General features: G+C 51.7%; 1 protein-coding gene across 1 annotated transcript; it reads left to right on the top strand.

Moving 5' to 3' along the window:
• The first annotated feature begins 112 nt into the window (after positions 1–112).
• Positions 113–22,892, top strand: TRAIP (TRAF interacting protein). The gene is made up of 15 exons (XM_026106641.2): positions 113–676; positions 2,536–2,593; positions 3,876–3,959; positions 8,139–8,178; positions 10,775–10,902; positions 13,705–13,799; positions 14,420–14,533; positions 15,520–15,607; positions 17,065–17,154; positions 17,382–17,470; positions 18,174–18,329; positions 18,530–18,578; positions 19,156–19,281; positions 19,880–19,930; positions 21,353–22,892. The coding sequence occupies exons 1-15, from the start codon at positions 579–581 to the stop codon at positions 21,482–21,484; spliced, it is 1,398 nt and encodes a 465-aa protein (XP_025962426.2). The 5' UTR covers positions 113–578; the 3' UTR covers positions 21,485–22,892.
• Positions 22,893–27,857: the final 4,965 nt, after the last annotated feature.

Genomic DNA, 27,857 nt, shown 5'->3' with positions numbered 1-27,857 from the left:
GCGCCTCGGCGCCGCCAGCGCTCCCCGCTCCCCCGCGGGAGCCCCGCCCCCCCCGCGGCCCCGCCCCCCCGCGGCCCCGCCCCCAGGCGCGGTGCGGGGGCCGCGCTTGCCCCCGGAGGTCACTTCCGGGCCGGGCCGGGCCGGAAGCGGCGCGCGCGCGGGCGGATTTGAATCGCACCGCGCCGTGCGGGTCGCTTGGGGCTGCGCCGCCGCCCGCCGGGGCTTCGCCGGGTCCCGCCCGCCGTCTTGGGGCTGGCTGCCGGTCTCCCTCCCCGTCCTCCGGTACCAGCTGCCCTTCTCCATTCGTCTTCCCGCCGTGTCCTCCGGTACCGGCCGCCTCCCCTAAGCTCACTCTTCCGGTACCGGCTGCCTAAGCGCCCGCCCACCCCGGTACCGGCCGCCTCGCTGGCGCCTCTCTCCTTTATCGGGCGCTCAGTCCCCTTCCCTCCGCTGCAGGAGGCCTCTTGCCTTCCCCTCCGGTCCCGGCTGCTGAGCCGTGCCCCTGCCCACCGCAGCTCTCCTGTGCCCGGGCCCCTGCCCGGTGCCCCCCGGCCGCCGGGCCCCGCGCAGCTCCCGCCATGCCCATCCGGGCCCACTGCACCATCTGCTCCGACTTCTTCGACAACCAGCGCGATGTCGCGGCCGTGCCCTGCGGCCACACCTTCCACCAGGCCTGGTGAGCACTCGGGGGGCTGCGTACTGGCTGTGTCCCGCCGGACAGCCGCACCGGAGCGCAGTCTGGTGCTTGGCATCATCCCCAGCTCTGCCCGCGGGGAACCGGGAACTCATCCATGTCCTCGCCAGCAGCTTCAGGAGGTGGCACATAGGCTGCCCGCGTTCTCTTGGGCTGGATGAGTTGGTTTGGGGTGAAGTCCTGGCCCTCTAACTCTGACTTTGGGGGATAAGGGCTGGGGACAGGCAAGTCAGAGGTGTTTTTTGAGGGTGCTGGAATGGGAGGAGGGTGTTTCCGCTTGACGAGATGGCTGTTCTGCCTTCCCCAGGTAGCCCGGCCGTTCTGCAGGGTGGCTGCTTGGTGGCACGAGGTAGCCGTCTGCAGCGGAGCACTTGCGGCAATGCTGCTCCATCCCTGTGAGCCCATTTCGGGTGGGCTGGGGGGATGATGGTTCCCCCTTTGCAGTGCGCTGCTGCCCCCCCCCCCCCCCCCCCCCCCCGGTGAGCCAGGTCCCCCCTCCCTTCTGGGGTGTCGTGCCCCTCCTGGGTAAGCCTGTAGCTGGATTCGTATCACGTGTGCGTTAACCCTGGTAACGCAGACAGCCTTTCCTCCTAGCTGCCCCTCCTGCGTGTTTCGGAGAAGATCCTGCTCTTCTAATTGGGCTTCTCTCGGAGTTGCTTTCCTCTGCTTAAGGAGGCTTTGGAGTTTTACCCTGCTTCTGGTATCTTCTGTGACCTCCTTTTCCCACAGCTCCGATTTGGTTCTCGAGAGCGCGCTCCGTCTCTCTAATAGAAGCGGCAGCTCTGACTCCTTTGGAAGCCATAGTGGCACCGCGTTAGCTTTGCTGCAGAGATTTACCAGAGCAAATGAAGCTGCAGAGTCTCGGACTCAGCTGTGTTGTCACTCCTCTGCCTGTGGTCTCCCTTCTCCAGGAGGGATGGTGCCAGCAGATTGCTCCTACAGTGTGTTTATCTGTGCGCTCTCTGGAAGGAGCAGTGTTAGATTACGAGTGAAGCCTCCCAGGCAATTTCATGCTTTTGCTGGAACTGTTTTGCAAGTGTGTTTGTGTTGGAAGGAAACGATTCTTCTGCGGAAATAAATTCTGTGTGGTGAGGGAGTACGTGTTTGCTTTTCTCCCCAGTTAACTAACTTGGAGAGGGACCATCGCTTGCAGGTGTGATGGTCACTTCTCAACCAAAGGCACAGCTATGGCTCATTCTTATCTACAAATCAACACAGGAGGGAGAGCGAGCATCCAAGCTTAACCCACCAGATCCAAATTGTTACCCTGCTCCAGAAATAAACCGTTCTGAGTGTGATGTGAAGGCTTGGTTGTGAAATGCATTAGTAGCTCTCCTGGGGAGCCCCAAAGGCTTGTATTCATCTTCTCTGAGAAGAGCCTGGCCCAGTCTCCCTCGCTCTGATGCATGGTGGCAACGTGCATGTTTGATGCCAGGTGGCACCCTTTGGAGTTGGCTGAACTGGGAACCTCTCAGCTGTCAGATCCTGATATAGCAGCTCTTGTGCTGCTCTGTGTGTCAATCCATCCACTCCTGTGAAGCTACTGTTGTTCGAGGACTTTCTTCCTGGGAGATCTGAGCTGTGTAAAAACTCTGCCCTGGTAAAGAGAAGCTTGCGGGCTAAATTCAGCTGGGAATTGTCTCCAGGATGAAGGTGGAGTGCGCATGCTGGAACATGTAGTTCCCATTAGCTGCACCTCTGGACTAAATGTTTGTGTTTCTGTTTTTAGCTTACAAAAGGGAGATGCAGCTCTCTGTCTCTGGTGAGCTGCTGGGGCGGCCCTTGGGAGCAGTGCTCCTGGATTGTAAGGATTCACCATATGTTTTCTTTTCCTTCCTCAGTCTCATTCAGTGGTTTGATACAGCACCAAGCCGGACTTGTCCTCAGTGCAGAATCCAGGTAACGCTATCACCTATGTACACCTCTCTGTCTGCGACACGATACTCTGCAAATGGCACTGAAGAGTCGTGGGCAAGGATCATGGTGACACAAGGGGAAAGTTGATGGCATGAAGCGGAGGGAGCTGTGTCACTTGTGGCCTTCACTGAAGATATCTCCCCAAGGGCTTAGGGACTGGCCTCCTCTCAGTGACCCTTCTGATCAGAGGGAGTGGTTTCCGACTGTGCCCTGCTGCTGTCTGTATTGTAGCTGCCCTATAAAGAGCCTTTGGGATTTCATGGCTTTTATTTGAGCAAATTAAGTATCATCATAACGAAAGAAAGGGCTGAAAGGAATTAATCGGGACCTCAGACTTGCAGTCCTGGGTTACCTAGTGGTACCAAGAAGTAGCCCATTCTGCTGGGCATGATTCTTATAGCTGAGTCTTCACTTTGGAGTGCTCAGCTCCTAGTCAAGGAAAACAAAGGCTGGGAGAGAAGGATGTGCTTTGCTTTTGAGATGGGAAACCAAGAGTTGGGGATCCAGTGGCTTAATCAAGACCTGAACTTCTTTAGAGTCCTCTTTATTCTCAAGCTTGATGTCACTAACTAGTAGGTCTTGGCTTGTAGTGGCTGCAGGAGATGTTGGCTTATGCTAAGGCGTAGATTTTTAGCCAGCTGTAGCTTGGGCTTATTCTGTGTTCGTGCTTCTTTCTCCCTCTCAGGGTCTTGGCCCTTGTTCCTTCCCTGACTTGTTGATTCCCTCTGTTCTTCACTGCCTCTTACATCTCTGGGTTACCATGGAGTTATCGCGAAATAACATCTTATGTAGCAGTAACTATGCAATTAGCTGGTGTCATGACTGTATATAATACTTAAAACACAAAGCTGTAACTGCATGGGGGAGGTGTGGAGAGCTATCAAATTCAATTACAGCACCTTCTGCCTGCAGAAAGCAGCACGTACTTCTGTCTTAGGATCTGGCATCGTGTTAGCTCAGCGTCAGCTGCTTGGGCCTTAGCTGCCAGAGAACAGGCTGCACTTGATTCAGAAGTGCCTGAATCTTTCTGTTGCAGTTCAGGAGCTTGGCTGGAGTCATGGTCCCAGGGCTGGGTAGGGGTATGCTGCTGCTGGGCTGATGAGCCAAAGCAGGGTATTGTCAGCAGTGATATCAGCTGGGTGATCTGACTTGTCTTTTGTGGCTTTGTGACAAGATGGTAGCTCCTTCCTCTGCAGTTGTCTTCCGTATCAGCTGTGTTTCCATATCTGTGCCCCTAAACCTCTTTCATGTCTCCTGTGTTTAGGTCAGCAAAAGACACGTCATCAATAAGCTGTTCTTTGACGTTGCCCTGGAGGACCAGACAGCGCTGGATGCAGAGAGCTTACAGGTATATTGACAGGGTTCTTCTGTTGTATGACGCTTCATGCGAGCAGCGTGGGAGCACGGCCTAGGCTGCCAGTCCGTTGCCAAGAGCTGCTTCCTGAGCTGGTGCTTGCTGGGCCATGCTCACATTTTTAGACATGAAGCACATCTGTCTCCCATCTGTCTCTGTTTTCTGTCTTGGTCCTCACCCAGTCTGACCTCTGTTCTGAGGAAGTGTTGATGTGATGGTTTGGAGTTATCCCTGACTTCATCTCAGGTGGAGACTTAAGAAGTCTCTTCAGCTTCATTGCTCTTCCTTATGGTTCTCTCCTTGCCTGGAGGTCTCCTGAAGCAGCATCAAATAAGTACCCAACTGCTGTTCCCTTGGGTCGTGAAGCTCCCATCAGTGGCTGTGGGGGGGTGATGAGGCTACAGAGCTTTCCTGAAAGGCAGGAGAAGTCAGTGAACCGCTGCTGGTGTCCGTGGCTCTGTTGTGTGCGAGTTTTGTGAACCACTCTGGGCAGAAGGGGTTGTTACGGGAAGCACCGTGTGCTCACTTCTGTGCAGGTAAGATCACTTGCATGTAGTAGTAAGAAGGCAGGGCAGGGTGATGGTAAGGTCCAGGTTTCCCAAGAGGAATTAGAAAATGGACTGTCTGGACCTGTACTGGCCAGGGGAGGGGACGGTGCTGACATGAGATCCCTGTGGGGATCCTGGCTGGAGGTGGGGTGCTGGGTAATGTTCTACAAGTGCCCCCTTAGGTATAAGGCTCTGCTGGGGAGAGCTGGGGATGGAAAAGGGAGGGGTTAATGCAAGGTGGTCGTTCTATATTCTCCTCCTGAGTTCGTATGGATGAAGTATGGCTCCTTGTGTGCTGGAGTGAACTGTTCCAAAAAAAAAAAAAAAAAAAATCGAGTTGACCTTGGTATAATGGGACACTTGTACCCTCTTGTGTTTAGAATCAGCATGTGCAGCAATTACCATAATTAGCATTGTCATGGCAACTGCTATATGTATATCATATGTTTTTAAAGCAAGCCAGACTGTAATGTCAGTAGCGAACTGTCATCCTCAAAGACCATTAATAAAGAAAATGAAGGTCAAAGTGTGTGTGTGTGTGCGCGGAGGAAATGGAAAAAGCATCTTTGGGCACTTGTGGAAGCTGTATGCCAGAGACACAAAGCAATGGCTTAGAGCAGATAAATGTTGCCTTTAGTGTATATTCCGATCTGTTCCCACAATAGAAGAGTGACTCAGAAATGGGTTGACTGGAGAAAATTTCGCTAGGAAAGTTTTTTCTGCTCCCCCTCACCCCCACCTCAGGATCCAAGATGGGCTCCCTCGGCCTTCCCCTCTAGGCAGGCTGTGCTGAAGGGCTGCTCCCTTGCTCATGGGCAACACTGTGGATTACTCTTGCCCAAAGCGCTTGTACTCCTAGAGAGTTTGTTTTGTCGTCATTGAAACGATGTCTAGCCCTAAGCGTACAAGTTTAATTGGGAAACTGAGGTCACTATTTAATGGGAAAGAACCAAATATTTTCCTTGTAGATCAGCCTAATTAGTTTGTAGTGGTACTTACTGTCACATGTTCTGCTTCGGATCACTGCTGGGCTAAAGCTGGTCTGTGACCAGTTCAATCTTGCGTGCTGCCTTGTTCTTAGAGGGCATGGAGCACCTTAAGAATGTGAATGACCATTGTGGCGAGACTGAAACTCCATCTACACTGGTGCTTTCCCTGTGATGGGGTATCTGCTTCTGGCCTGGGGAAGAGTTGAGCCAAGAAAGGACATAGTTGGCCTTACCCAGTTCTTGAATGATAGGAAAGGAATTGGCAATTTCCTGAGCCTCAAGTGATTTCATCTGAAAAAATCCCCAAATCCAGCATTTCTCTGCTTCCACTGCCTGTCCCTCCACGTGCCTGGCCACAGTGTGGTAATTAGTTTTGCAAGCATCAGAGCTGCATCTGTGCAGCCTGTAGATGTCATAAAATGAATGTTTGGCCTCCTGCCTTGAAAAGGGTGGACTGGGGGAAGGGAGTGTGCTTTGACATGCCAGAAAGCTGGCTGTGTAGGGGCCTGCTTGTCTTCTGGGGAAGACAAGCTTGGGATGCTCCTCTGAGAACCAGTGTTGTGCATGCGATTATAAGTGGTTCAAAGAACTATGTACTCATCTGAAACATCATCTTGTTGATGCAGAATTATTTAAGTTATCTTTCAGATAATAATTCTCTTTCCACTTTCCCGTCTGCTCTGAAATGTTTTGGGTCAAAGGAGTGCTGGCACTACTCTGTTTCTCACTCCTAGGCATCAGTTTTAATTAAAACACTGAAGGTACCTCGGTTCCCTGGAGTAGTTGCAGGCCACAGGTTGAATGCCGTTTTGACATCGCTCTTCTGGAAAGCTTTTCTTGGTGCTGAGCCTGGGTTTGACCTGTATCACTCTTAAACACGGTCCTTGCTGATCAGAATAATCTCCATGTGGCTGTTCCAAGAGCAGGAGAGGAGCTGGTTTCAGGTCTAACGCCACAGTGAGGCTTGTCTGGAATCTGATGCTTCCAGTCACTTGTGACCTACGGAGCTGAGAGCCTTTCTTGCAAAGGCGACGAGGAGACTTTGGCTTGTTCAGCCTGGCAAAACGGAGGTAGGAGGAGGAAGATTCCTGCTGATATTTTTACTGGGGAGGGTAGAAACCTGGGAGGACAGCTGTCTGTGCTCAGGATATACTCATCTGATCTTGCAAAAATGTTGTCTTGTAATTCAGGCTGGCAGAGGGAAGAGAGCTCTGATCCATCAGAGCAGTGAAATTGGAAGCAGCCTTTAGTAGCAGTGGTGGAGGATGAGGGATTTCAGCTTAAGTTGATGAATGAAGTAATGTTACATAGCTGCTTGCAGTAGCCCAGGATTTCTTTCCTATCATGCTAATTAGCACATCTTGTGAGCTCACTAATCGTTCCTGAATAGGACTCTGAGGAAGCTGCTTCAGGATACTTGCTGCGGCAGAGTTAATTCCACCATCAGCCCTCCAACTGTTGTTGCCCCTGGGGGCAAATCCAAGTCAGCTCTGCAAGGCTTTACATTTAGTCCCTTCTGCTGTATGGGAGCTTTAGATCCTATATTTTACTTCCAGGCATCATTGTCACTAGCAGGCGTTCTGGTCCTGTCAGCTCTGCGGTCACTGGTACTGCTATTCTCAGACTGGATTTGCATGTAGCATTTCAGGTTGCACAGGCTTGTGTGCTCTGCTTCAGTATTTGTTGGCATTTTATTGTGGTTTTATTCCACTGCAGTTCCTGCCTGGCTTGTTCTGTGCTTTCCTCTGCAGCTCTCTGTAACGCAGCTTTTCAAGTCATCTTCTGCATTTTTCTCGTTATCTTTCTTGTATTTTTCTCCAGAGATAGAGATTTAATTTTTTTGACCCTCTTTCTGACTCCTCTGTTTTCTTTGGCTCTTTGACAGTGTTCACAAGTCATATTATTTCAGTATCTGTAATTTAAACTGTGTGGTATTTGCTCCCTCTTTCTGATCCCTAATGAAGATGTTTGCAACATCTGATCTTCCCCAGACCCGTGTGGTGTTCACGAGAGGTTATGCTGCCTCAGTTTTGTATGGATTCATTTATCAGTGATCTGTTTAGCCGTTCAAGCTAGCTGTCAGCTCATATCAGCATCCAGAACTGCAGTGATTTACTGTCCAACAGAATGCGGGTTAGTGCCCTTTGATTGTATGCTTTGTTACCTTTTCAGGTGCTTGAACATGCCCTCGTTTCCCCTGCCTGCACCCAATTTAAATGCACCACAGCAACTAAATTAATTGCTCCTAACCCCCAATCCAGTTAGTCTGGCAACAACCCTGCCTTATTGCCTTGTTTAGGTAAAAACGGTATAAAAATTCCTCCTGTCTGATTTCCTGTGTTTCCTTGAGAGCCTTCCAAAATTATTCAGCTAAAACAAGATGACTGACAGCGTGAGAAACACAAGGTTGACAAGGCTAAGATGAGACTGGGATCTTCTCTGCTCCCCTGAAGAATGCCAGTTGGAGGTGCTCTCTGCGTTCCTGTGATAATGCTTGTTTGTAACTTGGTGCTTGCTGTTACTGCGTTCTGTTCTCAGCACCTGGTCAGCGCAAATGTGCTGCCGTGACTCTCAGGATGTGGTGAAAGCTTCTCTGCAAGATGTTTCCTAATGGGGCGCTCTCTGTTGCCTTTCAGAATGAACTGGACAAGACGAAGGCTCAGCTCTCCGTGAAAGGTGAGTGCCGGCTGCCTGCAGGGGATCAGCGGGTCTGGGCTCTGTTAGGTGCTTTGTCTGGACCTGAAAGACCTGCATGCAGAGCCTGCCTCCCTCTGAAACTGAGGGCATGGTGCTGGCCGGGAACTGCTTTGCTGAAGCAGCTTCTTGCAGAGCTTTTTCTGACAAGAACCCCTCCTAAAGCTATACAAAAGCCGGCGTGGCAGACCATGGCCCAGCTGTCCAGTGTCTGGGGTGCCCTCTGCAAGTGTATCCTAATTGTGAGCTATATTAGTGCAGCGCAGCTATTGCTGGAGCAGGCTTGCTGAGAGCAGAAGCTGTGGTCTGCTCACTGGGAAACACAGCTGCAGATGGCAACTGCTCATTACTTCTAATGGATGAGGGGGTAAATCTGGAGCCCAAGCAGCAGTGGGAAGACTTTGGGCTTGTCTGAGTGTTGCAGTGCCACATGTGTTGCTCCGAGAGCAGACGGAGTTCAGTGTGTGCACTTCCATTTTCTCATCTTTAATTTTAGAGGATGTTTGAGGGAGGCAGGAAAAGCAAAAGCCCTGGAGACTTGTCGATGGGTTTTAAGCATCGTCTGTAGGCAGCCTGTCATCAGAACATGAGTCATGAGCAGCGAAAGGAAAATGTCAGTCTGAGTGACAGAAATCCAAAGACATGCACTAGCAGAAAGAAAAAAAAATTTTTAAAGGATGCTGGGGGCTCACCCACGCCCCAAGAGTCGTCTTTCCTCTGCCTTCCCTGCAAGCACGAGACAGACATGAATAGCCAGTAGATTGAGGATTCGGTCCTTAGCCTAAGAGCAGAATTGGACAGTCTGCACATCTCTGTTCTGAGGCCTGTTCTCTTGCCAGCTTGACTGAGTTTAGGGACTTGGTAGAGAGCCAGATCTTCTGGGGAAGGTGGCTGGGATTCTTGCTAGGATTTTATCCAAGAAAAACTGCCTGAAGGCCTGCTCATCTTCTCGGCTCCTGGTGAGTAGAGGTTGGATTTGACATTCCCTGTCCCATTCTGTTCTTTTTGTACTGGAACTAAGAAGCTCCTTCCCACCTCCCGCCTCCTTTGCTGTGGGCACTCTGCTCTCTGGTGGTTCTTGTGTATAAATTCTTCACTTAGAGATATTTTCTGCTCTGTAGAGTAGCTGTGTAATTGCCAGTCTCTGATCAGCTTGCAAATGGCTCTAGAGGTATGGAGCTCCGTGCAGACCTAGTAGGCACTGTGGGAGGTGCTTTGAATGAGCTGAAAACTCCCTCCTGCAGCACGGGGAGGTTTGGCTCCCGTTACCCACCTCTGGGCAGCTGGGAACTGGAGGAGGGAGAAGCCCTAACTCTTCTGGTGGGTGTGGGGTCCCTGCATCCCAGGGGAGCATCTCCAGGAAGGGTTGTTGAGATCGGTGGAGAAAAATGCTTTAACAAGACAGAAATCCTCGCTTCCACAGCTGCTTCCTCTAGCCACCTGTGTGCATTTGCTAGCATACGTTCCTCCTCTTCTTCCCGAGTCCTATCTGGCTCTTCTACTGTCTGATCCAGCAGTGAAGCTGCACTGCTGTTTGTGCTTCCATGGGACATGGTGGCACAATTTGAAAACGGATTGCTTGGAAGGAGAAATAGCTTCTGGAAAAGCACTGAGTTGCTGTCCAGTGTTGTCAGAGAGACTGAAGCCATAGTTTTTTTTAGCAAAGGCGGAAGGTGCTGAGCTGAGAACTTTCATCTGGTCTCAGCCCCCTCAGAGTGAGGAACTGCTGCTTTCTGCCATTGCGCAACGGACTTCAGCTCTCCAGTGATGCCGGCTGTACTTTGTTTAGGTCTATCAGCTCCTGATACTCGTTGTCATTTCATCAGCTGTTCTTCACATCTTGCCAAAACAAATTGAATCTGGTGTTATTTTCCCACCCTTCTCTTTAGTGGTCCAAGGCACGTGCCTTGTTCCTAGATTTTCTGCATTGGCGGGGGGAAAGGGGTAGCTGGAACTTGGGCTTTGTGACCTGCAAAAAATGGGAGCTGTCAAGAAACTGCTTTAGCTGTCATGTGTCCTTGGGCGTTCCCAATGCGTAGCGGAGGTCCGCGTTGCTGCCTCGTGCCCTCTGCCGCGCGCGCTGTGGGGAGGGAAGCGGCAGCAGCGTAATGATGCAGCAGCGTGGTTGCTGTGCACGTAGGTACGGGGTCACTGGGAGCCCTCCGAAGTGCTTTCCGCCGTGTAAAGCTCCGTGCGGAGAGAACAGGCTCAGCTCTCTAGCTGTGATGGCTTGGTTTAACTTGAGAAAACAGCTTTCCCTCTGCAAGCTTTGCTCTGAGAGCATGCAAGAGTTAAGATGCACCAGCTTAATGCTAGCAGGGCTGGCACAGGGAAGCTATTAAAGGGAACTTGTTATCTTTGCTGGAGAAAATCTTGAAGCCTGCTGGCACTGGGAGAAACAATTGCTCAGCTCAGACCCCGTTGCTGACAGCACTTAGGGAAATGGCTCCCTACAGGAATGGCTAACCCCTAGCGACCTGGAGCCTGGGCCGACAAGCAGTATTTGTTGTGATAGTGCCCTCATTTGTGGGGCTGCTGAAGTTTGGGTTGCTGGGCCATGACTCCTTTTCTTTTCCAGAGAAAGAGAAGCGGGAATGCCAAGCTGTTGTGGATGGGCTGAGGGACACTCTGGATGTGCGCAACGCCACAATAGAGTCACTCCAGAAGGTGCTGGGAGAGACGGAGATGCTGTGTTCCTCTCTGAAGGTACCTTTCCCATTCTCCAAGAGGACTTTGGCTCTGTCCATTGCTCAGTTAGCGTTAGCTCTGTTCAGGTTCTCCGCCGGCCCTGCTGATGCAGAGACCGGGTGGCTTGGTGCTGGTGGGAGTTTAGGTCCGGTGCCCTGAGGCTCCTGCCACCTTGATCTCTGAATGCCAGGAAGGCAATGGAGCTGTAGTTGGGTTTTCATTTTGGCTTTATTAATCCAAAGCAAGTGGTGTCACTGGCCTCTGGAGGTAGGGAATGTACTTCATGCTCCAGGTGATTCAGAGGCGTGAAAGCCAGGCGTGTGGCTTGTTTGCGAATGGCTGTGCACTCAAGGGCAGAGGTGGGGGAGATGCCAGCCCAACCTGGGGGAAGCTGGCTGAGTGCTGCTAATGAAGCATCAGCACTGCTCGTAAAGGTACCAGTGTGAACCGAGTGTGGGAATTGGTCCCAGTGCCCCATTGCAGAAACACTGGCTCCCTGTGGTAGAATGTTCTTCTGAAATGGGTTTAGGCTGAGTGGGATTCAAGGAAAATTAGCTTCGTGGTTTGATTGCAGAGGAAATCAAATGAAAATATATGGAGGGGGAGCTTCAGCTGAGTGGGATTTGATCCAGCTAACTCTCCTGTCTCTGTTCTGTTGCCAAGGCTTTCCTTCGGTTAGGTTAGTAATGCGTGATGTCCAGGGATCAAATATTCCTGTAGTGTTTCAGTGTGCAATGACTCAGTGTGTAGTCATGTATGGTGCATAAACAGCAAGTGTGCTGGGGGGGTGGTGGTAAGTGCAAGATCCACTTTGTTGGGATGTCTTTGTTGGGATGTGAGCAGAGTGACTTTGCCTTGGCAGAGGGCTGGGCTGGGCCGTGTCCACTGTGTGATGAAGATGAGACCGGCTGTCACAGACAGAGTTTGGCCAGGTGGGATTGCGAGCTGCGGCCTGAAAGGGAGAGTAGAGGTGAACTGCATTTTCCGAGATCCCATCCCTTTGGAAGAGGGGTCTCTTCCTTGACCTGCAAGGCCCCATGGCCAGTAGGATTGCTTGTAGATGGATCGTATGGATCTGTGCTGTCTTGCTATATGCCATGTCCAAAATGACTGGGTTCCTGGGTTCCTCCTCTTGGGAGGAACCAGGCCAGTAGGTCTGCCTGATGTTAGCAATGTGATGCTGTTGCAGGGCAGAAGGGGACATACAGTGAAGGATTGACGCTGCACAGGTCTTGCCATGGACCAGCGCAAGCTTTTTTGCCAGACCATGGGATTATATCCAATCTGCTTGGTTGTAAAGGCAGCCTGAGTCTGGGTCATGCATGATATGCTTTTGGCATCCCAGGTGTACCAGTGGCAGGATACTCTGTGTTTGCTAGTGCTTCCTACTCCTGCGAAAACAACTGTGAAAGTAGAAGCTGGTGCTTGCTGCTCAGTTCAAGGACACTGCTCGGCTTTTCTGCCTGGCATCCTAGAAGGAGGCTCTGTGGTTGCCTTGCCTGTTACAAAACCCTCTGTGTATGCTCAAGTTCTTTTATTAAAAGCTGGGCAGGACAGAAGGGTTGGGGACCTGGGGGTGTCTTTTCTGCAGTGCACAGGGCTCCCTAGCTGAATGCCAAGCAAAGTCTAATACTGCCTCATTTAAAGATTAAAGCACTAAATTTCTGCAGTACAAATACAGGCTTACCTAGCTGTGGCACAGGTCATGTTCACAAGCTGCGAGCCGTTCCTGTTTTCTGCCAGCACTGCTGTTGCTGCTGAGCCTCTGGCGTGAGAGTTAGCTGCTGTGTTTTGGATAGAGTGGTGTCCCTAGCCTCGTGGCAGCCTGGCAGAAAACGCTGCTTCTGGGGTCTGACACATGGAGAGCTCTGGCTAGGAACAGGCAAAGGTGGGCTTTGCTGAAGCAAGAGTAACATGAGCCAGGAATGCTGTCCCTCTGCTAAGTTCCAGTAGTTTCACACCTCTCTGGTTTCTTTGGCAGGGAGCAGATAAAATCCTTTAACTTCAGTATGAAAGAGAGCTTAATACTAGACCTTAAAAGGCTTTAGTCTTTGGCCAGCCTTCTCTCTGGAGTCAGTATTGTGTTAAACCCAGGCCCAGAACCTTTTAAAGCTTGTGTGCTAGGTGACTAGGCACACATGCACCCAGACAGCGCAGCTATGTTGAAAGGGTGCTAATTCAGGCCAGCTTTCTCACGCTCTCTGCCAAACTGCAGATTTACGGGTTTTTCAGTTCAGCTGAGGTTCACTCTTGATGCTGCCTGTTACTGGAGAGCCTAGAAAGGTGACGCCTGCCATAGAGCTGGAGCTTCTCCAGGCTGGGTGAGGAGAGCACCCAGGTGGGTGTCTTCTTTGGCTGAGACCTCCTGGAAGAAACCTGTGCAGCATTTCTATTTATGCTGTTAGCAGTTAATGGCTAGGATAACTAGGAGGCTAAAGCAAAAGGCTGAGCTGTATACGGAGGAGAATGCAGTAGCAAGATTTGCTTGCCTTGGACTACCTTGCGTTTGAAAAACAAATTGTCGCTGAGGACAGAGTAATGCACAGACCCACAAGTGCTCCCAGCAGAAAGGAGGATAAAACAGTGTCAGTGCCAGACTCGGCTTGTGATTAGCACTGAGACCCTGCTGTGCTTGCGAGGAGCCGAGCTCGGGGTGCAGCAGGGAGGGAGCTCAGTTCTCTAATCCTGGGCTGCTGAGGTGGTGATAGCGCTGAGAGCCAATGTATGCCCCCAGCTGCCCGCAGTGCGCATAAGCCAGGATGTTTCTCTAACAATCCCTGGAGCCTTTCTGACGGTCTGTGTGCACACACTTCTCTGCAGAAACAGATGAAATTCCTGGAACAGCAGCAGGAGGATAACAAAAGTTCAAAGGAGGAAGCCCGCCGTCTGCGAAACAAACTGAGAACCATGGAGCGGTGAGATCCCAGGCTCTCCCTGGCTTTTGCCGGCTGGGCTGCATGCCTCCCTCCCCCTCAGAGAGGCAGCGAGAGGTCCTGCTGTGTCTGCTGCATCATCCAGCTCCATGTGCTGAGATTGCTGGTTCTCTTTATGCTGCAAGATTGGAAGCTGCTGCATTAGCAGACCTGCCCCTGCTGGTCCTGCCTGTCCGTGCTCTTGCCACTGCTTCCTTTCCAGACAGCTGTTTCTCCTAAATAGCAGCAGGGCATGGTACTGTTTGCAGACTGGCTTCATCTCTAGCACTCCCAGCATGGCCCTGTGCAGTGCGTGTTACAAGAGAGGACACTGGGGCAGAGCCTGAATCCCAGCCCAGGAGCACAGTAAGCTGCAGGGATATGGGCCCCAAGTGCAGTGTGTGTGCACGGCTGCCCCATCTCTGTTCAGTCCATCTAGCTCTGCTCTTCCCTAGCAAAAATTCCTGCTCGTAGTGGGGTGGTTGCATCCTCTCCCCTACTGCATTCAGCCTGCCTGCAGCAGGAGTTTTGGCTGCGCAAGCTCATGGGAGGAACCAGGACTCCAGTCCTTTTCCTAGTCTGTTTGTGACTCATGAGTGGGGTGGGGGGGATATCTTTTGCAGGATTGAACTGTTGCTTCAGAGCCAGCGCCCCGAAGTGGAGGAGATGATTCGAGAGATGGGAGTTGGGCAGGCAGCAGTGGAACAGCTTGCAGTCTACTGCGTCTCGCTGAAAAAGTAGGTCCTACAGGCTTAGCAAAGCCAGCTTGTGCCGTGTTGAATGTGCACGGAGAGAACTCCCTCTGCTGAATGTGCACTGCTGAATGTGCACGGAGAGAACTCCCTCTGCTGCGTACCGGCTCCGTGGGGCCCTTGCTGCCTGTTCGGGCCTCCACTGGGCTTTGACTGACAAGTCCTTAGGACTTAGATTGGAGTTTGTCACACTGAACTGTTCCTGTTGTCACCGTAGTGACATATATGTCACCATGGGAACAGTCTCCAGAGTTGTCAGTGCACCTCAGAGGTGATTATTATTCCCTCAGTTATCCTCTGCTCACGCCTGGGGAAAAATGAGCGGATGAGGGGCTCGGAGTTGTGCCCTGTGCTGCATCGCGCTGTGCAGCTGTGGCGTGAAGTGCTCTGGGCACCCTCTGATCACTGGAAGCTGAATCTGCTGTGCTGCCATCCCCTATCTGGAAATCCATCTGGTCCTGCCGGGCAAAACCACAGCTTCTTTGGGTCCATTTTGATGGCAGCTGAATAATTGCAGCTTTGATACAAAGCTGTAATGAGGCAAGTGTCCCCATGGCGTAATTGGGAAACAAGCATGCATGGCCAACAGTGTGAAGTCTCTGAAAAGTCATTTAAAGTCCTCTATTTGCTGTCACTGTGGAGGCTCATCTGTCTGTCCATCTCCCATTGGCAACTGAAATATCTTTGGATTCGGTTTCCATCTTGCTGTTGAGCTCTGTTCATGTCCTTCCACGTGCTTGGGCACGATATCCTTTGCAGGTTAATATTTTTTCCCCGGTGTAGTGATATGCTTGACACACTGCCAGTCAGTGATTCACTCAGCTCTATTTCTTGAAGGGTTCTGTGTGTTCTGGGTTTTATCCAGTGGTTTTGCAGTTGCAGAGTTTCAAAACCAGGGTCTTGAGTTGTCTCTGAGAAGTTCTAACTCAATCCTCTTGCAAATATAGCATGACTCTGTGGTCTCTTTTCAGGGAATATGAAAACTTGAAGGAGGCTCGGAAGATATCTAGTGAGATGACAGAGAAGCTGAAGAAGGAGGTGTTTTCTGTCAGTAACAAGGTAAAAGAAGAGGAGGGTGAGAGTCGCTAAGGTGGCACTGGTCTGAAGATCTCAGTCCATAGCTGTTATCCAAGCCCTCTCCAGTGCCTCCCTTCCCTCACCGAGCACTACTCAAGTGGTATGGGTGATGTGGAAGTGTCAGACTGGGATTTCTGAGTCAGGGTATGATGCTTAGTGAGTGAGCAGCTCCTGGGCTGTTGTCAGGAGCGCAGTCTCTGGGGATCCTGGCCGGGCAGCATGTGCAGAGCCAGCCTGAGTTTGGCAGGGAGCTTGGACTTGAACACAGGCCCTCAGCTGCTTCCTCTGGGCTCTGGAAGCAGTACTGCCTTTGGTCTGTCAAACAGCTGAGCAAATTGTGCATGATGCTGGTCCTAGGCAGGAGAGTCCCAGTGTGTGGTGAGGACGTGCAGGTGGCTCTGCACAGAGCCTTCCAGGGCTGGTTCTGCTCAGAGCTGTGAAGCTCTGCTGGACTTGGAGCTGACCTGACACAGAGCTTGGAGCTGTTGATGTGTCTCTGTTGCTGTGCTCCCCCTGTTCCAGGCCTCGCTGGGCTCTGTTAGCTCGGGTCAGGAGTCACTTTCTGCAAGTTTTGGCTGCAAGTGCCCCCAAAGAGCATGTGCGTGCCTCCGCTTTCTGAGGCACAGATAGCTCTGATATCTCCTGGGGTGTGCCCAAGTCCAAGCTCATGAAGTGAGAGATTCTGGGTGGATTTGCCTTGTTCTTGTTACCCATCCACAGCTGTTGCAGTTCTCTCAAAAGCAAGGGAGGAGGAGGATCTCTTCAGATTGCCCTGCAGCTCCCCAAGTGAGTTAACCCCTTAGATGAGATGCTGCTGCAGGAATTGGCCTGTTTCTAGCTGGACCACTGCCAAATTGCAGTCACTAGCTCAGGGTCAACAGGATGCGAGTTGGTGCAGTTAGAGCTCTGGGCTCTGTTACCTTGGCTGATGGAGAGCTGATTGTACCATCACCTCGTGGGCTGGCCCAGTCTCCTGACCTTGCTTGAAGTCCCTGATGTGGTACCAGTCCAGCTTGAACTCCTGGCTTGTGTCGTGCTTCCCTGCTGAATCAGGCTTGTCCACACGCAACCGTGGTCCAGCCTGCGGTTCGTAGTTCCTTTGACCTGGTATGTCCAAAGTCCTGCTGGAGTTCAGAATGCAGCCACCCAGTGTTAGATCGCGGAAGAGCCGTCACCACTAGGCATAAATGCTTGGGAAACACGATACGAAGGTTTGCGTTAGGCAAGCAGCCCTGGAGATCCCTCTGCAGGCAGCTTGAGGAAAGGGCTGGCTATGGCCTGCTTGGGGATAGGAGAGGTTGGTCAAGGACTGTGCCACAGGAAAATCGAGCCCTGGAACAGGGGAAGGTAGTGTGTACTGTTCTTGGAGGGGATCAGTGGTTTCCCTTACCTGTGTGTTGTAACCAGCCCTCTGCTCCTGGGGGGTGCTTATTCTGCAGCTGCAGAAAACGGTCTCAGAGTTGGAGAAGACAAAGGAGGAGCTAAAAAGCACCCAGAAGGATCTGAAGAATGCAGATAAGGAGATCTTGGTGAGAACATCATTCCTCAGTCTGCAGTAACTGGCAGCTGGCCATGGCCTGCAGCTGCAAAGCCAGGAGCTATGCTGTTTGCTCAGCTTACCTAGGCCACCTTCCCTCTGTCTCCTTTTACCTGACCCACCTCTGAGCTCCACCCAATGCTGCGCTATGGAAGAGGCAAAAGTATCTGCTACAAAATCTCTTCTCAACTCACTGTCTGCTTTCCCTTCTCCCTCCAGAGTTTGAAGAAGAAGATAGAAATCCTGCAGGATACTCTGAAAGTGCCATCTGTAACCAGAGAGACCCTGAGCCGACTAGTCTTTGAAAGGTCAGTGAAGTGCATCCTCAGGTACAGACAGGCCTAAAGTAAGAGTTGACAGTTTAACTAGGTAGTGGCTGGAAAGGCAGAGATGCAGTAGTCTAGCAGGCATCACAGTAGCATAGCTGTCTTGCTGCTTGTATCCTATTTTGTTTCTCCTGTTGCTGACAAGGTGGTGTCTGGTTTGCCTCGAAGAAGTGTGTTTTGGAGGGTTTGGGTCAGGAAAAGATGGAAGAAAGGGCTAGGTTTGACACACTATCCTCACTGCCATGTCCTGCCAGTGAAGCTGCTGTTCTGGTTGCTTCACACTTGCGCCTCAGAGTTGGCCTTCCAGTGAGTGTGCCTTGGAGTTTGGGGACCAGAGAGCTTTGCCAGGCAGAGGAACCCAGCCCGATGGAGGCTTGGCCTGAAAAACAGCATCTTTTGCATTTTGTCAAGCCCTTCCTTTGTGGGAGCCTGTGCTGTCACCCCAGTGTGGCCAGCTGGATTGTGTATAGTGAGCAGCAGTGTGCTAATGCCTTTGCCTGGTGCTGCTACTATAAACTCTTGGATTTGGGGTGTACTTTTGGGGACTTGTGTAGCAGGATGGGGTCTGATCTCACTCCCACTACTGTCTTGTAACTAAGTAGTGTAGCCTGTACCTCTGTCTTCCTCATCTGCTGGGTGGCAGCCAGTGGCCTCCTGACAGCTGATGCTCTGTATGTCCTTGCAGCCCCACTCCCGTGGAACTGCGGCACCCAAAGCTCCATCGCCCGGCCCACAGCGATGAGATCAACCTAGATGCCACTTTTGATGTGGATACCCCTGAACATCAGCCTTGCATATCTCTTTCCAGCCCTGCAAAAAGACAGAAGCTGGATAAAAAGCGGTGAGTTCTCTCTCCTCTTTCTGCTTCTAAATGAGATCAAAGTCTCTGTTCCTTGGAAGCTGCTGCGTGAGATCGGATAGCTCTCCTGCTGCCTGATACCGTGCTGCAAGTTTCATCATTATTTGCTTGGTCTTGTCTGTCCTTGCCAGCTCTGCTTGGACAGTAAATCTCTGCTGATTTGCTCCTTGGATCTCTTGCAGGCCTCCTGTGGTAAATCTGTCGAAGAAAGTTCTGAAGGAAACGGTGGAGGTAAAAGGACTCATTTTTTTCTGTATCACCTCTTCAGTTCTGCTGTTAATAGGCTTGAGAAATGGACCAGCTTGCCCACACAGAGGATGCTGTGACCATAGACTTGGCCCATCTATAGAACCACAGTACATGCTCCAAAGTGCTTTGCTTGACTGTCTCCTAGAAACATTTTATTGCTGTGTCAGAGAGGCCTTCTGGAATTGGTCAGGAGGAGGAGGATGGGGACCCATATGCTGCTTGCAGATTATCCTGTCTTGGATGTGCTTGGCAAACGCACAGCGTGGGTCTGATCACATGGGTCACGGGGCTGCCAAGGGGGCTGGTCTCCTAGGCTTGCTGGGTGCACGTGCTTCCTCCCAGGCACTGCTCTTCCTAGCAGCGAGCCCCAGCAGGAGGTCTGAAGCTTCAGTTCTCTGGCTTGAGCCAGAGAGTAACAGGAGTTACTGTTACTGTACTGCTACAGTACAGGAGTAACTGTTACCTGAAGTAGCTGTCTGCATCACTGATGCTGCCTGTGCACGAATTCAAGTCACCACATCATGCTGGTCACAGTGTTTTCCTCTATTTTGTGGGACAGAACTGGGCAGATGACTTGGAGGATGAGGCTCTTAAAGGACTCCTGCCAGCATTCATCAGGAACTCTGTTCTCTCGAAGAAGCCATCCTCGGGTAGCTTGCTGGGTCCCCACAAGCACATGGGCGCTGTGAGTATGACTGTCTAGTTGGTGAGCTTGTCGAGGGCTGGCGCTGCACACCTCTGTCCTGAAGTGACCTTAATGGAAATGCGAATGAGGCTTTTACCTTGCCAAATATAGTGTGTGGAAAATAAATCTCGGGGTGTGACCTGGCTACTTCCCACTCCTGCAGAGCTCCAGGGATGACAGATGCTCATTCCCTATCTGTCAGCAGATTAAATGACCCTCCACGTCCTGTTCCTCCACCTCCCTGGAGCTTTGGGCATTTTCCTTGTACACCTCAGTTCCAGGCACAAAATCCTAAGCCTTGCTGCTGCCTGGAAGGCTCAGCTTCCTTCAGAAGATGCCCAAGATATCCAAGCTCTACTCATACCCCTGAGTGTGTGTGTGTGTGTGGGGGGGGGGGGGGGTGGTTGTTTTTTGTTTTTTGGTTTTTTTTTCCCCTCAGATGAGGGCACGGTACAAGTGCTTGAGTGTTTCCAAGTGCTTGTAACCCCTTCCCAGACGTTTGGTCTGCTAGGCTCCCCTGCTTCCCGTTAACCAACGCAGGGGGAGGTAGCCAAGGCTCTGTCATGCTGCTCCAGACACATTTATTTGTCTCTCCTAGGTGAGGGTGGGGTACGACGGCTTGGGAGGCAGAACGAAGTTCATACAGCCTGTATCCTTCCCGACAGCCTGCATGGTGGTAGTGTCTCTGGAGAAACCTCTGCTCTGCTGCTCCTGTTCTGTCCCAGCCATTTGTTGAGGGAGACTGGGCTCCCCAAAGAGGGCCTGGGAGCCTCAAGGAACTGTCAGATTTTGCTGCAATTTTGTTGCACTCGCTCTGGGAGTGAGCCTGAAGGTACTTGATGCCTTTGAGCCCCCACTCGAACCCAATGAGAGCATTATCAGTAGATATTTGTTCAGAGGAACGCATCAACTAGAAATCAGTATGCTTTGCTGGGGCTGCGTACGCCCTTGGGGGTCTGTGGAGCAGCAGCTCAGCGCAGCTTCTCCCTGGCCACACGCCTGCCAGGCAGCACAGCCCACAGCTTCAGTCCTGCAGGAAATGGCTGCTCTGCTGCCTCCCCTCCTGGGCAACCCTGCAGCAGGTGAGCTCAGCTCAGCCGCTCCTCACCCAGAGGAGGGGAGCCAGCTGCCCTGACTCCTCTCCCCAGCGCAGGAGCTGTGTCCCTGCAGGCTGCCCCCGCAGCCTGGCCTCCCCAGCAGTACCGGGGGGCTAGCTTGCTGTCAGAGGTGTGTGTTGAACTTCTGGCCCTGGCACTGTTCTGGGTCCTGGTGCTCTTTTGAGGTGTTTTTGCCCTTTGTAGAGAACCAGGAGACTGAAACAGAGGAAATGATCAGTCGTAAGTCATCACCACCTTGGGAAGCCTTGGGTTCCTATAGCCACATCCTCACTGTGGCAGCCCAGAGGTCTCCCACTGGTTGGGGGATGCTTGAGCCAGGCTTCTGGGGCCAAATGTGCCCAGTTGCTCCCATGCTGCCAGCCTGAGATGTAATGGAGAAGCTGGATGGCCATCTCGGTGCTGCTTCTCACACAGGGCTGGCGGAGGTACACCTCATTTCTAAGCCTGAGTGCTCCACAGGGTGCTGGTTTGGGTACTGCTGCTGTTCCGTTAGCACGGGCTGCATCTTTGGTGCTGCGGGTGGTGACTGGCCAGGAGCTTTTCCAGTTCAGTGATTTTTTTTTTTTTTTTTCTTTGCCACTTTTGTCTCTGAAGAGGATCTGTAAGGTGTCATGTGGGTTAAAGACTTGCTGCTCTAAGAGCAGCTCTGTGCTGTGGGAGGCCACAAGTTCTGATGGTTAGACACTTTTTTTTTTTTTTTTTTATTAGGGGATGGCATGGAAGTGGAAAATGTTTGCTGGCTTGTAGGGCTGGAGTATGCCCAGGCTCTGCTGCTGTGAGTAGGGAGCAAAGTCCAGGCCCTGCTTGTCCTGCTGGGCATTCTTCTTTCTCTGGGTAGGAACATATTGCTGGGCCCCAGATCTGTGATCCTGACTCATCTGGAGCAGGTACTAGATTACCTCTCTGTTTTCCCTGGGCCTTGGTCTTGCTTTCCTTGACAGTTTTACCTTCAGACAAACCTAACAGAAATCCGTCCGATAGCAGTGAGGAGCAAGAGGAAGAATGTCTCCAGGCCAGCGCCTGCTGCTCCTTCAGCATCTTCCTCCAGCAGCAGCCAAGTCAAACTGGACAGCTTCCTGCAGTGAGATGCCACGTCTTTCCCGGGAGCTGGTCAGCAAGGAGAACGGGGAGAGCACCTATCCAGAGCCTGGGCGCAAAGCTACAGGCAGCCACTGCCGTGCGGGGGGGGCTAGGGTCGTTTGCAAAGCCCCAGTGCTGCGTAGTGGGTGAGACAAGCTGCCCTGGGAAGAATCCTGGCACTGTAGCAAGCCAACAGGAGACCAAGCCTCTGGGTAGTGTCTGAACTGGTTTACCCCTCTTTTACCTGAGTATGTTTCTTTCCCCTTTGCTGCAGAATAAACAGAGATTTTTCTCATCATTTGGCCTGCTCAGAGCTCTGCAGTTGCTACTGCTATTGGACTCTGACTTAAGCCTGAAGAGAGCTCACTGAATGCAGCTGCAAGCTAAAGATGCAGGGAGAGTATCTCAGATGTCCATCTGGAGCCTCCAGGGCAGCATTTAGGAGCAAGAGCAGAGAGGAGAGACCTGGACCAGCTCTCTGTGCCTGCTGCAAATAATTCAAAGAAAAGACTTCCTGCAGAAAGAGGTGTGGTTCTTGATTTCCAAGATGAATTTCTCCTCCTAAATGGATACAGAGTTCAGACAAGCAATCTGCTCCTTTCCCTCCATCAGCCTTGGCACTTTCAGAGGAGGCCAGGGACCGCTTTGAGAGGCAGTGGGGATTGCTGTCCTCTTCCAAATGTGTGGTTTCAGCCAGGGGAACACGCACAGGGCAAAGCAGGCCCTGGTTTGTATTGCTGTAGAGTGGCTGTATGTTCACTATCAAATTAATCGCCTTCCCTCCATTGCAGGCCTGGGCTGGGGAGACCTGTGGACAAGCTTGGGGATGTTCTGCCTTGCCCTGGTTTGGGACATGGAGGTCCACTGTACTTTTCCAGACTTGTGACTTTGTGCACTAAATGACCAGCTTGGGGGGTGGGGGTGTTGGGGGTGATCCCCCTGCCCCATTTGGGAATGGGGAGAGCGGTGTGCTGCTGCGACCTCTGTTCTTGGCAGATGTTGGTGTGGAATGTTTTTGTATGACTTCTATTTTTAAGTGAGACTGTAGGGGCTTTCTTTTGAAACTGGTCTGCTTAGTGATTTGAGGGTTAGAAAAACCACAGCCTGAAGTTCTGGAGCTTGGCTCCCTTCAGGGAGAGAGGGAGACTGAGGTGGCTGAAGTTGAACCTGTCTGGTGTCTCCTAGCTGGAGACAGAGACAGGAGCTCCTCAGTCCTCTCCCGCCCTGCGGCTGCAGCAGATGTAGTAGAGCCATTTGAGCTGGGCATGGAAATGACTATTGAGGTCCCATGCGAGAGAATCTGGTACCTACAAATCTGTGGTGCTTCTGATTTCCAGCTGCCAGAGGCTGGAAGCCTCAATACCTGTGTTGGCTAAAAGCATGCCTTTAAGGAATAAAATATACTACTTCGCACACTTGTTAACAGAACTGCCTTCTGAGCATTTTGCCTCCCTGCTGCTGCTCAGGTTTGACGGCCTGACTTGGGTCTTGAGAGCAGTGGTGCTGGATGTGCCTGAGCCCTTCTGAAGCCTTTAGTGCTGGCTCTGACCTGGCGATTTCAGTCCCCCTTCTGCAGAGATGGGCTGAGGTGGGGTGAAGCCCAGCATAAGCTGTGCTGAAAGCGATGCCACTCCCCAGGACAGCGAGTGAGGCGAATGCCTGCAGAGTACATGCTGCTGCTTGCCTGCATCGTTTGGGGCCAGATGCTGTTTTGGATGTAGTGTTTGTGCCCTGCATGCAGAATGATGTGGAGTGGCTGAAGAGTCCAGAAGGGCATGAGAAGAGGGACCAGAGGGCTGGAAAACAAGCTTTTGAGGTGGGTGGGGATTTAATGAAGTATGGTTAATTCTCCTAGAGAAGAAAAACCTGGGAGAGGTTCTGTAGTGACTTATGCTGTTCCTTTTGCATTGCGTCCACTTCCTCCCTTCAAGGTAGGTACCTTGCGTGCATGAAAGGTGCTAGATTTCAGATGTCTTCGGTTTGAAGCTAAATTTAATGAGACTTTGCTAAGGACAAGGTGATGAAGCACTTGGGTGCGTTGCTGGCCAGGGATGTGGAGACTGGGACTGGAGAACAGGTAAGATATGACAGTGCCAATGAAAGTAGAGTTGGTCCAGGCCACAAAAGAGGGAGTGGAAGGAAGGCTTTTGGGGCCCTCCTAGCCCTGCCTTTTGGGACCTGGTACTTGTTAGAGCAGAGAGAAAGCATTTGCATTTGCTGATCAGACCATCCCTGTCCCCTGCCCAGCTACAGCAGGCTGGAGCCAGTGCTGGGGCTACACTGTAGGCAGAAGGGCTAGGAGTGCTTGTGAGAGCTGGTTCACCTTGTCCCATAACCGCTCAGACCATGAGCTCTGTAGCCCCACATCCTTCTCCACCAGGGCTGACAGTACCTGCCCAGGGAAGTTGATGACTCTTCTCTCCAGTGCTTTCCCGGTGGATGGGGAGTTGCAGCTAACTGGAACTGGCATCTTTGTTAGACCTCAGTGTTTTGTTTTTGGTTTCTTTTTTTCCACCTCTGTTGTTTTCATCATTTCTCTTTGCACTCATAAACCACCAAAGTGGATCTCTGTTTCAGTGTCCCTTCATTTCCATGCTGAAGCTGTGAACAGTTGCTGCTGCTTCTCCTCTATGCTAGTCAAAGCTGTGTATGCCCCAGCCCTGTCTCCTCTGACTTTGTTCTGCTGGCTTTTGCCTTGTCTCCTTTGAAAGCAGTTCAAACCTGGGATCATCCCTCTTGCACTCTCATTTCCCCCCGCCGCTTCCCAGGCTTCCAGAGATGTGTGGCATGCTGCAGTGACACAGGGATGTTTTCTGTTATCCATGTGCTCAGGTGCTGACCATCTCTGCTCAGTTTTCTGGCAGGGCAGGGCTTTACTCAAAAGCCAGGTTGACATCCCCGTGCAGTGCTTGGGTTTGCTTGCAACAGGTCTGCACGTGAGAACCTCCCACAGCAAAGAAACTCATGTAGCTCTTCTGCTCTGTCTATCTTGTCCATCACGATCGCCTCTCATCCATACCTGCCCTCTCAAACACTTCAGATGCTTGATGCTCCAGCTTGATGCTCTGAGATGGGCCAAGCACTCCCCCAGCAGCAGGCATCCTACTGCTACAGTTGTCACTGCTCCACAGGCGCCTGCCCCACTGGGGCCTGGTGGGATGCACCAGACTTTAAAAGCCAGCAGAGAATAGGTCAGAGGCACCGTCTCCCAGGGGAACATCAGAAGCTGTTCCTATTTCTGTGGAATTAAAGGTGAGATCAGACCTAGTTTCGCATTTATTTTAGGATTTAGAGTAGTGTGTCTGTTGACTCATGACCCTTAAAGAAGGTGCTGGCACAGGCTTGAGCTGGAAAAATATTGGAAGAAGCATCTTGTGCTGAGCCATTTAGGCCTGAAGGTCAAGCTTGAAGATCCCACTTGTAAGCACTCCCTGCTGTCCTACCACAGAGTGACCCAAACAGTGTGACAGACCCCTGGTTCTCACCACCCAAGGCCAGATAACCTGCCCCAGTGTGAACTGCAAGGTTTGGTTTCCTTTCCAAGACTTTGCATTTAAAAAAAAAAATGCAGGCAGTAGGAGACTACTGCTATCTTGGAGGAGTTGGAAAATGTGGCTCCTAAAAGCCTTAAAGGTAAGGCAAATGCAGAGAATGCAAAACTATTACCTAAAAGATGTCCTCTGCTCAGGGCTAGGGCTGGTCAACAGGAACATTAAGAGAAATAAAGATTGGGAAATTCAGGAGTTTTTTTTTATTATTGTTGAAACTCTAACTTGGCAACTTGAAGCTGGCCCCAAAGGCCCTTCTTTAGACACCAGCACTTGTGTCCTACTCCCAGCACCCTCCAGGACACAGTGCAGAGCTCGGCCCCACTTCTCCTTGCTGCTGTCAGGGCAATGGCTTGGGGAGATCCTGGGTCAGACCTTGTTTCCTTCACCTCACCCTGAGTTTTGGGGGCTTTATTTCCCACTTGTGGGATGGTGCTGGGGTCCTTCCTGGGCTGTGTTTTGTCTCCTGACTCCCTGGAGCCCCCTTCTCTCCCAGGGTGTGGTGCCAGGACACACGCTAGGGCCTGATCCTGGTGCACAGGGGCACAAGGCAAGGGCTGCTGGGCCTAAGGAAAGGAGAGGAGGGCCACAGGTGTTGTCTCCTTCCTAAGAAAGGAAAGGGACAAAGAGGCCACACGATGGCAGCAAGGGACAAGGGAGCAGGGGCTGCCAGCGTCCCTGCAGCCCTGGCCAGCCCTGCTGTCCTCGGCCAGCGGGGAGCCCCAGGCCTGGGCGAGGAGGGGATCAGGCCCTGGTGTTGTAGATGCCCGGAGTGAAGGCTGAGCCCCTCAGGCTGGTGTGTGAGCTGGACTGGGGCACCTTCTGCCCGGCAGCCCCCCAGCCCGCCCCAGCGAAATACAGGAATTTGATCACCTACCGCTCAGTAATAACACCTATTTTATTGGGAAGGGAGATGGATATCTTGCAGTGTCTGTTGACAAAGTCTCCCTGGCACCTGATGTTTGGTTTGCTATTAACTTGTTTTACTCTTTTGAAAGACTTTTGAACATATGGAGAATGCATATGAACTGACACTGATTCAGCCCGTGATCTCTGACCCCAGGTGCTGAATTTCCAAACCATTGAAAGCAGTGCAGTGTTTTTTACGTCTTTCTCATGCCGGATTTGTGCTGCTTTCCTAAAGCTCCAATGCACGTGAAACTCCTCTTCTAGCATGCTGAGCCTTTGATTTCTGGAGTAACATCCCCAGCTCCTGGGTAGCTGAGCACTATCCCATGGCTTGGGCTCTGCGGGAAAGGTGCCCATCTCTGATAACGGGTGTCCTTGCTGGTACCCCAACTCCCCCTTAAGTGAAACCGAGCTTTGCCAGCAAATCCTTCTTCTCACTGCTGGCTGGAGGCAGAGGGGGTGCCTGGCTTGTCCTGTCCCTTCCACCTCCTTCCTCCACTATGGCTAGCATAAACCCACTGTTAATAGATTAGTTTAATTATAGCTTAATTTCTTTAAATATAGCCTATGTGTGATATTTCAGTGAGCTTTAATTGCGAAGAAAGACTGAACTGTGTGGCCCTTTGTTCCTATGATAATTTTAGCTCATGAATTAACTAATTGTGTAGTCTCAAGAAGTTAATTTTGTACCTGGAGTGAGCGTTGTTGCAAAGACCTTGGCTTAAATTTTCCATACAAAGGCGTTCTCCCCTGTGGCCCTGCAGTTGTCCTCGTCCCCCCCACTACTGCCCCAAGTTTAAAGCACTTACTAACTTGCATTTCATCCCTTGCAGGAGCAAAGCATCCGCGACAATCTGGCTGGAGGCTGATTCCCTCCTGCTTGGAGAGCTCACACGGCAGTGCACAGTGCGACGGGAGGGTACCCCGAGCCCTGGGGAGCTGCCGGGGGCTGCTTGCGTGGGAGCTGGCAGGGAGGCAGCTTCCCCGCGTGAGGGGACATGAGTGCTACCCTGGGCTTGCCGGGGCCAGCACAGGAGCCGGACCCACAGCCTGCACGTCCCCTGCAGCGTCCCCTTGTCTCGGGGCTCGGCGGAGGACCCGGCTCTGGAATGATGCTGGATAGTGTGAGGGAGGATGGGTGGCAGCTGCTTTTCAAGCCCTGCAAAGCATGCAAGCTAAAACAGCTGCAGCTGGCAGCAGGGAAAGGTAGACAGGAGTTCGTGCTTGTGTATAATTTAACTAGAAAAACAGAACTGGTGGGCACTCTTTTATTTCTAAGCAAAGCAGTGTTTGTTTCCCAAAGTCCAGGCGTCCCCCAGATAAGTCCCTTTGGGGAAAATCATGTTAATGTTTGAGCCAGAAACAAATCAGCCCTTTTCCACTTCATGTGAAGCTTTGGCAGCCAAATGCGAAGGGAAGGTGTCAACTCAACTTTGCACTCATGCCTGGCATAAGAACAGGAAAGCAAATGCTTTACGCTGCAGTGCTAAATACTTGCTATAACCCAGCGCCCCTGGTCCTTGGCCTCATGCATATTGGGAAACTGAGGCTCCCTAAGAGGTCACGGACTTAAACATTGTACTGAGGCAGCAGGAGCTGGAAGGAAACACATTAGTGAGCTACACAGAGCTGATTGCCCCACAGGGTTCACGCTGAGCGACAGCACTGAATTCAGCCGGAGCTTTGGTGTTCAACATGCCTTTCCAGGCTGTGCTGGGCTGTGCTGTGAGTTGTGCTTGAAGGTGGCCCTGGTCCTGGGGCACATCTCTGCGTAGGCACCTTCTGGCAAAGGTTCCTCCTCCTTTTGCGTTTCATGACTGTAGGGGATTAAAACTGAGAGTGGTGTTTTTAAGTAACATTCAAACAAGTTGTTGCAAGAGTGTTGCCATTGCCGTTTGTAGTACACAGCTGCGGAGGCAAG

Source organism: Dromaius novaehollandiae, chromosome 12 (genome assembly GCF_036370855.1).
Source record: "Dromaius novaehollandiae isolate bDroNov1 chromosome 12, bDroNov1.hap1, whole genome shotgun sequence".
Taxonomy (NCBI): Eukaryota; Metazoa; Chordata; class Aves; order Casuariiformes; family Dromaiidae; genus Dromaius; species Dromaius novaehollandiae.
Note: the sequence above shows the minus strand (reverse complement) of the source record. Positions and strands in the feature narration are given on the sequence as shown.